The sequence below is a fragment of the Hemitrygon akajei genome, unplaced genomic scaffold (genome assembly GCF_048418815.1).
Source record: "Hemitrygon akajei unplaced genomic scaffold, sHemAka1.3 Scf000048, whole genome shotgun sequence".
NCBI lineage: Eukaryota > Metazoa > Chordata > Chondrichthyes > Myliobatiformes > Dasyatidae > Hemitrygon > Hemitrygon akajei.
Genome location: NW_027331934.1, coordinates 5,764,164 through 5,778,796, shown reverse-complemented (window position 1 = coordinate 5,778,796; position 14,633 = coordinate 5,764,164). Strand labels below are relative to the sequence as shown.

The 14,633-nt window shown below is 44.6% G+C and overlaps 1 protein-coding gene across 1 annotated transcript in view; it reads left to right on the top strand.

The window, feature by feature from the left end:
* The window catches only part of LOC140720938 (uncharacterized), a 37,153-nt gene extending 26,971 nt beyond the window's left edge, over window positions 1-10,182 (top strand). Inside the window, exons 5-7 of the mRNA XM_073035789.1 lie at window positions 3,483-3,590; window positions 6,598-6,723; window positions 8,067-10,182. Of these exons, the coding sequence (XP_072891890.1) occupies window positions 8,478-9,446 (969 nt within the window). The 5' untranslated portion in view covers window positions 3,483-3,590; window positions 6,598-6,723; window positions 8,067-8,477 and the 3' untranslated portion in view covers window positions 9,447-10,182. The remainder of the gene's footprint in view (window positions 1-3,482; window positions 3,591-6,597; window positions 6,724-8,066) is intronic.
* The last annotated feature ends 4,451 nt before the right edge of the window (window positions 10,183-14,633 follow it).

Below are 14,633 nucleotides of genomic sequence, written 5' to 3'. Positions count from 1 at the left end.
TCTGCTTTACTTTGATCCACCTTCATTTGTTCAATTTGCAACTGTATCTCCAGATTACTTATTGGAAACAATTCTAAAATCGATTCATCAAAATCACCCGAAGCCACAAAGTGTGATGCGATTTTTCTCTGTATTACAGCCTTTGATGTAGTCTTCAAAATACCTTTAAGTTGCAATCTACTAGCAATCTCAGATACTTCAGTTTTTTTCGCCTTCTCTAACAAATCCGCGGCTGGCGAATCCAGAAACTCATCAATATTCATCCTTGCCGAATACCACTCACAAGCCAATCAAACAAAAGAATCGAGCATTCACCGTTACCAAAACACCGATTCAAAAGTTAACAAGCATTTAAACTCAAACGATCCAATCCCGGACGCAGCCCCCATATTTATGTTACGTATTCAAGCAACAGTAAATATATATGAGTTAGGCAAGGGTTTTTATAACAAATAACACGTTTATTAAACACTGAAACAAACCCCCCAAAAGTAAACAAATATTAGCTTAACCGGAATTCAGCTGCTGTGCGGCAGATTCACAGTTCTTAATAGCGTTGCAGTTCAAACAGTTCTTAAAGCGGTATTGAAAAATAACAGTTCTTTAAAGCGGTATGCCGAAAGTTCAAAAGCTCACAGTCCATTTAAAAGGAGAGACTTTTTAAGGCGATTTAAATTCTCTTCCACGTCGTTGTCCTTCTATCCCCGGCGTCGAACTTTCCCACGAAGAATTTTATGAAATATAACGGCTTAAAGGCACTGACCTTCCTTCCACACTATTCTCAATCTCCCGCTATCCCAGCGGAGATTAACACGAGGACAGTCAACGAAATCCTTCCGAATGAGGATCACACAAGGTGGATCTTTCCACCGTCAAAAATCGATTCTCCTCGATCTTTATCTTCCACATTCTTATCTTCACTCTCCACCAGCAAAGAAACCGCTGGCAATGAACTTTTAAACTTTAGGCATTAGATAAAACTTCATTTTTCAACTAAACTGCGTCATCACATTAAATCACGCAGTGACATGAAGTCATCTTGGCAAATCTAGCCACGAACTGCCCCACCTGACAGGGTGGGTCTTCCTTTTATACCCTGTAAAAAAAACCTGTCAATGACCTCTACTGGCGGGAATATGACATCACTCCACCATCACAAGACCATTACCTCAAGTCCAGTATAACTTCAACCCCAGTCACGTGACAAGGGTACGTAACAGATTCGTCAGACAAGACTTTCCTTTCACAAATCCATGCTGACTTTGTCCGATGATTTCACCTCTTTCCAAATGTGCTGTTATCACATCTTTGATAACCGACTCCAGCATTTTCCCCACCACTGACATCAGACTAACCGGACTATAATTCCCCAGTTTCTCTCTCCCTCCTTTTTTAAAAAGTGGGGTTACATTAGCCACCCTCCAATCCTCAGGAACCAATTCAGAATCTAAGGAGTTTTGAAAAAATATCACTAATGCATCCACTATTTCTTGGGCTACTCTGGGATGCAGACTATCTGGCCCTGTGGATTTATCTGCCTTTAATCCCTTCAATTTACCTATACCTCAGTTCCTCCATCTCACGAGACCCTCGGTCCCTTACTATTTCCGGAGGATTATTTATGTCCTCCTTAGTGAAGACAGAACCAAAGCAGTTATTCAATTGGTCTGCCATGTCTTTGTTCCCTATGATCAATTCACCTGTTTCTGACTGTAAAGGTCCTTACATTTGTCTTGACAAATCTTTTTCTATTCACATATCTGTAAAAGCTTTTACAGTCAGTTTTTAATGTTCCCTGCCAGCTTTCTCTCATAATCTTTTTTCCCTTTCCTAATTAAGCCCATTGTCCTCCTCTGCTGGTCTCTGAATTTCTCCCAGTCCTCAGGTGTGCCGCTTTTTTTTTTTTGCTAATTTATATGTTTCTTCTTTGGACTTGATACTATCCCTAATTTCCCTTGTCAGCCACGGGTGCACTACCTTCCCTGGTTTATTCTTTTCCAAACTGGGATGAACAATTGTTGTAGTTCATCCATGTGATCTTTAAGTGCTTGCCATTGCATATCCACCGTCAACCCTTTAAGTATCATTTGCCAGTCTATCTTAGCTAATTCACATCTTATACCTTCAAAGTTACCCTTCTTTAAGTTCAGAACCTTTGTTTCTGAATTAACTATGACACTCTCCATCTTAATGAAGAATTCCACCTTATTATGGTCACTCTTACCCAAGGGGCCTCGCACGACAAGATTGCTAACTAACCCTTCCTCATTGCTCAATACCCAATGTAGAATGGCCTGCTCTCTGGTTGGTCCCTCAGCATTCCTATGCAATGGCAAGCATTTAAAGATTGCATGGATGAACTACAACAAGTGTTCACCCCAGTTTGGCAAAAGAATAAACCAGGGAAGGTAGTGCACCCGTGTCTGACAAGGGAAATTAGGGATAGTATCAAGTCCAAAGAAGAAACATATTAATTAGCCAGAAAAAGTGGCACACCTGAGGACTGGAGGAAATTCAGTGTCTAGCAGAGGAGGACAATGGGATTAATTAGGAAAGGGAAAAAAGATTATGAGAGAAAGCTGGCAGGGAACATAAAAACTGACTGTAAAAGCTTTTATAGATAAGTGAAAAGAAAAAAATTGGTTGACAAATATAGGTCACTTACAGTTAGAAACAGGTGAATTGATCATAGGGAACAAGGACATGGCAGACCAATTGAATAACGACTTTAGTTCTGTCTTCACTAAGGAGGACATAAATAATCTTCTGGAAATAGTAGAGGACCGAGGGTCTAGTGAGATGGAGGAACTGAGGGTAATACATGTTAGTAGGGAAGTGGTGTTAGGTAAATTGAAGGGATGAAAGGCAGATAAATCCCCAGGGCCAGATGGTCTGCATCCCAGAGTAGCCCAAGAAATAGTGGATGCATTAGTGATAATTTTTCAAAACTCCTTAGATTCTGGATTAGTTCCTGAGGATTGGAGGGTGGCTAATGTAACCTCACTTTTTTAAAAAAGGAGGGAGTGTGAAACCGGGGAATTATAGACTGGTTAGCCTGACATCGGTGGTGGGGAAAATGCTAGAGTTGGTTGTGAAAGATGTGATAACAGCACATTTGGAAAGAGGTGAAATAATCGGACAACATCAGCATGGATTTGTGAAAGGAAAATTATGTCTGGCGAATCTTACAGAATTTTTTGAGGATGTAACTAGTAGAATGGATAGGGGAGAACAAGTGGATGTGGTATATTTGGATTTTCAAAAGGCTTTTGACAAGGTCCCACACAGGAGATTAGTGTGTAAACTTAAAGCACACGGTATTGGGGGTATGGTATTGATATGGATAGAGAATTGGTTCGCAAACAGGAAGCAAAGAGTGGGAGTAAACAGGACCTTTTCAGATTGGCAGGCAGTCACCAGTGGGGTACCGCAAGGCTCAGTGCTGGGAACCCAGTTGTTTACAATATATATTAATGATTTAGACGAGGGAATTAAATGCAGCGTCTCCAAGTTTGCGGATGACACGAAGCTGGGCGGCAGTGTTAGCTGTGAGGAAGCTAAGAGGATGCAGGGTGACTTGGATATGTTAGGTGAGTAGGCAAATTCATGGCAGATGCAATTTAATGTGGATAAATGTAAGGTTATTCACTTTGGTTGCAAGAACAGGAAAACAGATTATTATCTGAATGGCCGATTAGGAAAAGGGGAGGTGCAACGAGACCTGGCTGTCATTGTATACCAGTCATTGAAAGTGGGCATGCAGGTACAGCAGGCAGTGAAAAAAGCAAATGGTATGTTGGCATTCGTAGCAAGAGGATTTGAGTACAGGAGCAGGGTGGTTCTACTGCTGTTGTACAAGGCCGTGGTGAGGCCACAGCTGGCGTACTGTTTGCAGTTTTGGTTCCCTAATCTGAGGAAAGACATTCTTGCCATAGAGGGAGTACAAAGAAGGTTCAACAGATTAATTCCTGGGATGGCAGGACTTTCATATGAAGAAAGACTGGATCGACTAGGCTTATACTCGCTGGAATTTAGAAGATTGAGGGGGGATCTTATTGAAACGTATAAAATTCTAAAGGGATTGGACAGGCTAGATGCAGGAAGATTGTTTCCGATGTTGGGGGAGTCCAGAACGAGGGGTCACAGTTTAAGGATAAAGGCGAAGCCTTTTAGGACCAAGATGAGGAAAAACTTCTTCACACACAGAGTGGTGAATCTGTGGAATTCTCTGCCACAGGAAACAGTTGAGGCCGGTTCATTGGCTATATTTAAGAGGGAGTTAGATATGGCCCTTGTGGCTAAAGGGATCGGGGGTATGGAGAGAAAGCAGGTACAGGATTCTGAGTTGGATGATCAGGCATGATCATACTGAATGGCGGTGCAGGCTTGAAGGGCCGAATGGCCTACTCCTGCACCTATTTTCTATGTTTCTATGTGTTGAGAATTAAAATCTCCCACAATCACAACATTGTGCTTACTACAAATATCTGCTATCTCCTTACAAATCTCCTTCTCCATTTCTCGCTCCCAATCAGGTGGTTTATAATACACCCCTATAAGTGTTACTATACCTTCCCCATTCCTCAATTCCACCCAAATGGGCTCTCTAAATTAGCCCTGTAATCTATCCTGTCAAAGCACCGCTGTAATATTTTCTCAGACAAGCATTGCAACACCTCCCCCTCTTGCCCTTCTGATTCTATCACACCAGAAGCAACGAAATCCAGGAATATTTAGTTGCCAATCACACCCCTCCTGCAACCATGTTTCACTAATAGATACAACATCATATTTCCAGTTATCAATCCATACTCTAAGCTCATCCACCTTTCTTACAATGCTCCTAGCAATAAAACAGATGCATTCAAGAAACTTTCCACCTCTTCCTCTCTGTTTATCCCTAATGGTGCAAACAACTTTATTATCTCTTTTTTTCCCTTCTCCCCTACACCTTCAGTCTGAGCGCTCCTATATCAGGGAGGAAGTTCCAATCAGCTTCGTGTTAAATGTTTAACCATCACGGTGACTGAAGGCAGCTGCAGATTCATGAGGGACTGTTACTGTCAGATTCTGCAGTTCTTGCGGCTGCTCATCGCACCCAGGACTGAACCCTGGTCACTGAGCCTTGGAGGAGTCTGTTCTGCTGATGTTAGTCTTAAACTAGACTGGCATTTAATATTGTGGATCTGTGAACGATAAATCAGTTCTGTATCAAATCCCGTGTCTCAGGTACTTACTGTCTCTACCACACTCACAATGTACACTAGAAAGGCCACTCAGCCCATCTGGTTCCTGCCCATGTTTCTGTTCCATATCCGTATATCAAAATCTATCCCTGCCATTCCCCTCTCACTCTCCCGGAGATGACAGGTTGCAACTAGTCACCACTCCGTGGGATAGGAGATTTCCTGTGAATTTCATGGAAACATATAAATGCACAACACATTACAGATGCTTTGTCCCACTTTGCTGTGCGGCCCATGTATCTTACTCTAGAAGCTGCTTAGAATTACTCTACCACATAGCCACCTATTTTCCTAAGCTCCATGTACCTATCTGAGAGTCTCTCAAAAGACCCTACTGTATCCGCCTCTACCAACGTCGCTGGCAATTCATTCCACACACACACCACTCTTTGCTTAAAAAAGTTAGCTCTGACATCTCCTCTGTACCTACTTCCAAGCAGCTTAAACCTATTCCCCCTCGTGTTAGCCGTTTCAGCCCTGGGAAAAAGAAAAAGCCTCTGGCAATCCACACGACCAATGCCTCTCATCATCTTATACACCTGCATGATGTTCTGCAGGGTGAATAAGACGATGAGCTCACTGTGGTTTTGACGTTCTCTCTCTCTCTCTCTCTCTCTCTCTCTCTCTCTCTCTCTCTCTCTCTCTCCTCTCTCTCTCTCTCTCTCTCTCTCTCTCTCTCTCTCCCCCCCTCCTCTCCCCCCCCCCCTTGTTTTTGACGTGACAGCCCCGCCTCACTCAGGCACTTAAAGCGACACTCACAGTAAGCGAACCTGCGGTCTCGTAACACAATGCACCTCTAAAGTCTGACAGCAGACCAGCGAGTGAAACTTCGATGGTGCAGAATCAGAAACCAAAGTGTTGCCAGCCTGAGTCAGGGCTTTGGGGCTCCAGAGAGAGATGGGGTCCAGAGTTTACCAGGAGGAGGAGGAATCAGACCAGCAGGATGTGGCTACAAAAGAAAGGTCAGAAACATTTGTAAACTGGTTGACCCAAAAAAAGGTGGTTAATTTCACGCAGCAAATGTGGAGAGGAATAAAAAGACAATGTTTAGGCCGAGCCCCTTCTGCCTAGCCTGTATACACTGCTTCTTAGTTGCTCTCTGAATTGCAGAGTTCCTCCAGCGTTTTGTGTGTGTGTGTCTGTATTTCCAGCAACTGCAGAATCTCCTGTGTTTTATATCTGCATTTTACTTTGGCATTAGATACACGTTGATATTGAGTATATTGCTTATGGGAGCCGCTTTCTGCGTTAAAACGGCTGCAAATTTTTTTCTATACACACGAAAAGAATGAGGTATGGACATTGAACCGGTGCTTGCGGAAATGGTTAATGGCACCGTGATTACCCATAGGGCCATGCGTTAAGAATTTTGCTGGTGCTGAAGTGCCGATGAAATGCGCCGGCGTCAGGCTGAGGACGTCCCCAAGTATCACGCATGCGCGCAGTACACAGAAGGCCTTGAAAATGTCGGGTGCTGGTAAGAACGATTCTCCGTGTTTTTATCTTAAACACTGAATTCACAACAATTCCTGTGAAATCCGGACACCGTGGCCAACAATCCCGGGACAGTCCTGCTCTCGTCCCTGTCTCTCAGCACCACGATCCGTACACGGGCCCTGGGGAGCTTCCGGCTGCAGAGTGAATGGGAACCGATGGATCTTTCAGACAGAGCTGAGCTCCAGCTATAATAAAGGCAAGGATTAGGAACTGAGAGAAAGGGAACAAAATCTTTTACATCACCAGTTGAGAAAATCACCTTTGTTCTACCTCCAATCACTAATAAGAGAAAATCTGAAGATGCTGGAAATCCAAGCAACACACTCACAAAATGCCGGCGAAATTCAGCATTAGTACTCTTTTCCATAGATGCTGCCTGGCCTGCTGAGTTTCTCCAGCATTTTGTGTCTGTTGCTTGTTCTACCTCCTCTTGTTCTGGACTTTTCTACCCGTGAGAGCATGTTTTGACCCATTCTCTCTGAGTACATAATGATATCAAACACCTTTGCCCTGGGCAGCAAATAGCTTTCACATTACACATGTGCCAGACTCCAGTGAGACAGACTACTGCCCTTCCCTTCATATTCATTGGAATTGCCATCACTGAGTTCACCACTGTCAGTCATTGGGGGAGGCTTCAGGGGAATATAGAAACTGGTGATACTTGTGTGTATTCTGGTGTTGCAAAAGTTGCTGGAGAATTTGCAAGTGGGAAGAAGTGAAGTGATGTTTGGAAATCTGACTTTTTAAAGCGTAACTTAGCAAGTAAACCACATATGGACAATATGCAAAAACCTTGGTGAGAAAATCCTTCATTACTCATTACAGGCCAGCTACATAGGTTGTGTGAGTGTGCAGATGAACTGGATCGAACCCAGAGGAGATCAAAGTTCCTGTTGACAGTGATTTGCTCACTGTGAAAATGAATACCTCTCTATAAAAAAATCACTGTGCACATCTTGTCACTTGGTAAAAAAAATGCACAGTGCAAGACTTATGTACACACTGGTTATTACAAATTAGAGGGGGTATTGGAGGGAAGATGGGGAGACCTGTAGTGTCCCTGATGCCCTCACTTACAAGAAATGCATCCAGCTGCAGCTTGTAACCCTGCACTTTAAGGAGTTGGAACTTGAAACACATATGGGGATTGATGGTCATTCCAGATACCAGCACTCTGCCCAGTCAGGAGATGATTTCTCTTCCAACTTGGGTTTAACTTCACTGTAACAGTGCGATACCAAATCAAACCTTGGCAACTCAAGTAATCTCATCTGAAATGTTGTCCTACATCCATTGATGGATTTTGTAAATCTTTTACAGGTTAAAAATGAGAAGGAATTCGTCTCCAGGAATCTCAAACACGGCACGCCAGTTTTGATGTCTCTGTCTGGATATTTAAGAAGTGGAGCGAGGGATTCAATTGCCATCCTTCCTGCTCAGACTGTGGGGAGGGATTCACTTGTTCATTTGAATAACTAGCAAGCCCGGCATTTTACACAGGAGAAAGGCCGTTCACCTGCTCAGACAGTGGGAATGGATTCACTCGGTCATTTCAACTGAAGGTACATCAGCAAGATCACACTGGGCAAGGCCATTCATCTGTTCTGTGTGTGAGAAAGGATTCAGTCTGTCTTCCCACCTGTGGACACACCAGTCAGATCACACTACACTGGGCAGAGGCTGGTCATCTGCTGAATTTCGGGGAAGCGATTCTCTCGGTCATCTGACCTAATGGCACAACAACGTGTTCACACCAGGGGGCAGCCATTCACCTGCACAGTCTACGGGAAGGGATTCACTCAGTCATCCACCCTACTGGAACATCAGCGAGTTCACACTGGGGAGAGGCCATTCACCTGCTCAGTCTGTGGGAAGGGATTCACTCAGTCATCCAACCTACAGATTCATCAGCGAGTTCACACTGGGGAGAAGCCATTCACCTGCTCAGTCTGTGGGAAGGGATTCACCCGGTCATCCAACCTACTGGTACATCAGCGAGTTCACACTGGGGAGAGGCCATTCACCTGCCCAGACTGTGGGAAGGGCTTCACTCAGTCATCCAACCTACTGGTACATCTGCGAGTTCACACTGGGGAGAAGCCATTCACATGCTCAGAATGTGGGAAGGGATTCATACTGTCATCCCACCTACAGAGTCATCAGCGAGTTCACACTGGGGAGAAGCCATTCACCTGCTCAGAATGTGGGAAGGGATTCACTCAGTCATCCAGCCTACTGGTACATCAGCGAGTTCACACTGGGGAGAGGCCATTCACCTGCTCAGATTGTGGGAAGGGCTTCACTCAGTCAGCCAACCTACTGGTACATCAGCTAGTTCACACTGGGGAGAAGCCATTCACCTGCTCAGTCTGTGGGAAGGGATTCATACTGTCATCCCACCTACAGAGACACCAGCGAGTTCACACTGGGGAGAGGCCATTCACCTGCTCAGTCTGTGGGAAGGGATTCACTCAGTCATCCAACCTACAGAATCATCAGCGAGTTCACACTGGGGAGAGGCCATTCACCTGCTCAGTCTGTGGGAAGGGATTCACTCAGTCATCCAACCTACAGAATCATCAGCGAGTTCACACTGGGGAGAAGCCATTCACCTGCTTAGACTGTGGGATAGGATTCACTCAGTCATCACAACTACTGGCATATGAGTCAGTTCACAGTGGGGACTGGCCGTTGTTATGAATCCTTGGGTTTCGTTTGCTGTGGACTGTCATTTTAAGAGAGAGAGATTAAGAAGGTGAATCAGTCTGACTTGCAGCTTGTTTACATCGCTCGCAGCTTGTTTAGATTTAACCGAGGACACAGACACTCAGAGACAGATAGAGATGAAGGAGGAAAAATGGAAGGATTGAAACCAGGGAACTAGTGGCCAAGGGTCACTGTTTGGAACTTTCCTTTGCCCACAAGGGTGGGTTAATTATCGATTCACCGTACATCGAATGTGTGGTTGTCACCTTGTTTGATCCATAGGAGTGGATCTGATTTGGTGTATCCTGTGGAGACCCCTTATGTGTTAACCCTTGCCTGGTTGTGGTGTGGTAGTTCACTTGAAGACGATACACCTTATGACAAGTCACTTTCGGTGAGAATTTGTATGTGGATTTGGAACAATGATGGATAAAATCTACAGCGACTGTTCTCTCGTTTTACCACCGTAGAACCTGTGGAATTCTACATATTTGCATGCTCTCGCCATTTACCCTGGATTACAAATCTCTCTCTCATCACCTATTCTGTGGTTGAACTGAACTTTCATACTTTACCATCTCAAGACTCCAAGCCTTGTTTCCCCCAAGCTCAATAGTTTGGGAGTTACATTTACACACATTTATAAACTTAACACTGTTAACTTCTGTTTATCTTGTTTAAGTTGCAAGATTACAAGTAGATTCTAATAAAGATAGATTTAACATCAAAACCAGACTCCAGGTGTAGTCTATTGCTGCTGGTTTGTTTCTAAAGCATGATGGTTCATAAAAAATTTGGGGCGTGCGTCTGGGATATGAACAAATTTGGGGGCTATTGATCGATGAATTATCGATTTGATTGGGGAAATCCCTTTTGATTTATTTGTGTGTGGAAATCAGCAGCAATGGACATTTATAAATTTCTGGAAGCGCCAACCTCTGAGGCATCAGAAAAAGCCAAATAGAATGAATTGCTGACTGTTGCTACTGGGCTGAATCTTAAGCAGGTAAGGGGGTGTGAAGGACCAGGGCAAGCATAAAACTGGGAGAGGAGGTAAAGTTAAACCAATAGGGGTTTTATTATAAAATACAGGCATCCACCCCCTTTTTCAGAGACTGGGATCCCTGTTTCAACCGGTAATGATGTGCATTTCAATGTGTTCACCTCTCCGTCCTCGATTCTCTAAATGAAAGGGTTATCACATTTGATTTTTCTTTATATGATGACCCAACCATTTCAGGGATCAGTCTATTGAAACTTCATTGCACTCTCTATAACAAATACTCTCTAACCACTTTGTTAAACCTCTGTGCAAAAAATGTCCATCTTCCGCAGCCCCGTGTTGCCCCAACCACTCACCTCCTACCCCTGTCATTGGCCCCACTTGCAGGTCAACTGTCTGCCGGTGTTTCCCCCCCCCCCCCCCCAATGTGAATCCCTCTGCTCACCACCATCGTGGGCTCAGACATTTCCACAGATTTCCACCGGGACAAACATCCTGACCGCCCCCTCTCACACCATCGTTTTCCTTTCAATAAAATCCCTCCGCTCCCTCCCCAGGGAACTAGCATCATACCGACGGGCCGAGCGGTCTCCTCCAACCTCTCGGCGACACATCAGACTCCGGCCGCAGAAGACGCTTCACAAAAGCCCCAACTTCCCTTGGAGGGAAATGGAAATAAATCAAAAAACGGACATTTACTCCGCTGTGATGTGGAGTTTGAGGCCGGAGCCGGAGGCGAACTCAGCGGGGATAACGCCCTCTGGACTTGTCCACCTCTGCGACTGGTGGTAACAAGTGATTGACATCGCTTTGCACCAATGGGAATAGCGCAGCTTCTGAATCCTCTGTTGACAGCGGTGGGGGAGGGCTGGTCACGCGATTATTAGCCCAGCTATTAAACTGATAAAGCCCAAGCTCAGCAGCGCATGGATGACGTAAGACGCTGTGCAGGTAAGGGCAGATCCCGGGGTGGGAAGCCCATGCGTGACGTCAGGCACGAGGGTGGTCTGTGTGATGTCACCTGTGGGATGCGCTCGCATTTAAATGTACCTTAATGTGCGTTTCTTATGATTTCAGAGGGACAACAACATTTATCACGGGTGTCATTACTGAATCCAGTGTTGTGAGATGTAAAGTCCCCTGTTATGTGCCGGGCTGGGCCGTGTTGTTTGGGGGCTATTGATCGATTAATTATCTATTTCATTGGGCATATCCCTTTTGATTTATTTGTGTGTGGAAATCAGCAGCAGTAGATATTGATAAATTTCTGTAGGTTGGATGACTGAGTGAATCCCTTCCCGCGTACTTCCTCATCCAGGTCATCCACTCTTGGTCTTCCTGGAATCATTCTTTGAAACTTCTCTGGACCCACTCCAATACGAGCACATCTTTTGCTCAGATAATAAGTCGGAAGTACAGGTCGGAATCTGCTCACCATACACCAACAGTGATCTGCCCAATGCGTTATAAAGCTATAGTATCACATCCTTGCTCTTATATTGCTAACATTACAGTTGTCATCCTTAATCAACTCAATCTGCAAGCAAACCTTTAGGGCCTCTTGCTCAAGGACTCACAAGCACTTATGCACCTCTAATTTTTTCAAGTTTCTCCCATTTATTTTTTTTCTACGCCCAATTACTTCTACCAAATGTACATGACTTGCATACACTGCATTTCAACTGCTACTTTGCTGGCATTCTCCAGACCTATCGAAGTCCTTCTGCAGACTCCCGCTTTGCTCTAAACTACCTGTCCCCTACCTATCTTTGTATCAACTGCAATGTTCGTCACCAAGGTATCAATTCCGTCATACATATCATTCAGATTTAACGTGAAACGATGCGGTCTCAATACTGACCCCTGCAGAACAGCATTAGTTACCGACAGCAAAACAGAATTGCCCACATTATTATGACTCTTTCTCCCTTGTCAGTACAGGTTTCTTTCCTGTAATTCCATGAGCTGTGATCCTGTTCAGCAGCCTCACGTGCAGCACCTTAGAAACATAGAAACCCTGCAGCACGTTACAGGCCCTTTGGCTCACAAAGCGATGCCGAACATGTCCTTGCTCTAGAAATGCCAAGGGTTACCTACAGTTCTCTATTTTTCTCAGCTCCGTGTACCTATCCAGGAGTCTCTTAAAAGACCCTATCGTGTCCGCCTCCACCACGATAGGTGGGAAAGCCTCTGACTATCCACACGATCAATGTCTCATTTTCTTGTACACCTCTATCAGGTCCCCTCTCATCCTCCATCACTCCAAGGAGAAAAGACTAAGTTCACTCAACCTATTCTCAAAAGGCATGCTCCCCTATCCAAACAACATCCTCGTAAATCTCCTCAGCACCCTTTCTATGGCTTCCACATCCTTCCTGTAGTTTGGCGACCAGAACTGAGCAGAGTACTCCAAGTGGGGTCTGACCAAAGTCCTATATAGCTGCAACATTACACCTCGGCTTTTAAACTCAAGCCTGCAGTTGATTAAGGCCAATGCACAGTATGGCTTCTTAACCACAGAGCCAACCTACATAGCAGCTTTGAGCGTCCTATGGACTCCGTCCCCAAGATCCCTCTGTTCCTCCACTGCCAAGAGGCTTACCATTAATACTATATTCTATCATATTTGACCGAAGAAAATGAACCACATCACACTTCTTTGGGTTGAACTTCATTTGCCATTTCTCAGCCCAGGTTTGCAGACTATCAATATCTCCCCGCAACCTAACCCAACCTTTGTGTCATCAGCAAATTTACTAACCCGTACCTCCACTTCCTCATCCAGGTCATTTATAAAAGTCACGAAGGGTAGGGGTCCCAGAACCGATCCCTGAGGCAGACCACTGGTCACCGACCTCCATGCAGAATATGACCAGTCTACAACCACTCTTTGTCTTCTGTGAGCGAGCCAGTTCTGGATGCACAAAGCAATGTGCCCTTGGATCCCAGGCCTCCTTACTTTCTCAATAAGCCTTGCATGGGGTACCTTGTTGAAGATCATCTGAAAATCCAAGCAAACGACATACACTGCCTCTGCTTTATCTATCTTGCCTGTTATTTCCGCAAAGTATTCCAAGAGCTTTGTCAGTCAAGATTTCCTCGAAAGAATCCGGCTGACTTTGGCCTACTTCATCATGTTTCCCCAATTACAGTACCCAAAAAACACACTCTTAGTACACTCTAACATCTTCCTGACCACTAAGGTCAGACTAACTGTCCAATAATTTTCTTTCTTGTGCCCCCTCTCTTCTTAAAGAGTGGAGTGACATTTGCAAATTTCTGGTCCACCAGAACCGTTCCAAAATCTAGTGATTTCTGATAGATCATTACTCATCACTTGAAGAGAAAACTAAGGGGGGAACTTCTTCATTCAGAGGCGGGGAGAGTGTGCACCGAGCTGCCAGAGCAAGTGGCAGGGACGATTGTCATCTTTAAGAGAAGTTTGCTTAGGTCACTGGATGAGAAGCATATGGAGGGCTATGGTCCAGGTGGAAGTTGTTGGAACTCGGAAGATTAATGCTTTAGCACGGACTAGACTGGCCGAATGGCATTTTCCTGTGTTGTAGTGTTTTATGACTCTAATGCCTTCACAATCTCTTCAGCTACCTCTTTCTGAACTCTGCGGTGTCTTATCTACCTTCAGGCCTTTCAGCTTCAAAAAAACCTTCTCTCCTTGGTAAAAGCATGTATCCTCACTTCTGCCCCAGGTACAGCTGAATGTTTGGCATTTATGTAATAAATTTAATGACACAGCTGTAGTGGGTGACTTCAATCTGCAGGAGGATTGGGAAAGTCAGATTGGCGTGAGATCGCAAAAGAGGGGATGTATTGAATGCAAACGAAATGGCTTTTTAGAGCAGCTGATGGTTGAGCCTACTCGGGGAACTGCTATCTTACATTGGGTGTTGTGTAATAACCCAGATCTTATTATGGAGGTTAATGTAAATGAACCATTAGAAGGCAGTGATCATAATATGATTGAATTCCTACTGCAATTTGTGAGGGAGAAGCACAGGTCACATGTGTAGTATCACAAAGGAATGAAAGGGAATTACAGAGGCGTGAGAAAGGTGATTCACCAGGTGGATTGGAGGATGCAGGTGGAGAAGACGCCAGAGCATAAATGGCTGACGTTTCTGGGAATAGTTCATAATGTGCAGGATAGATATGTCCCACAG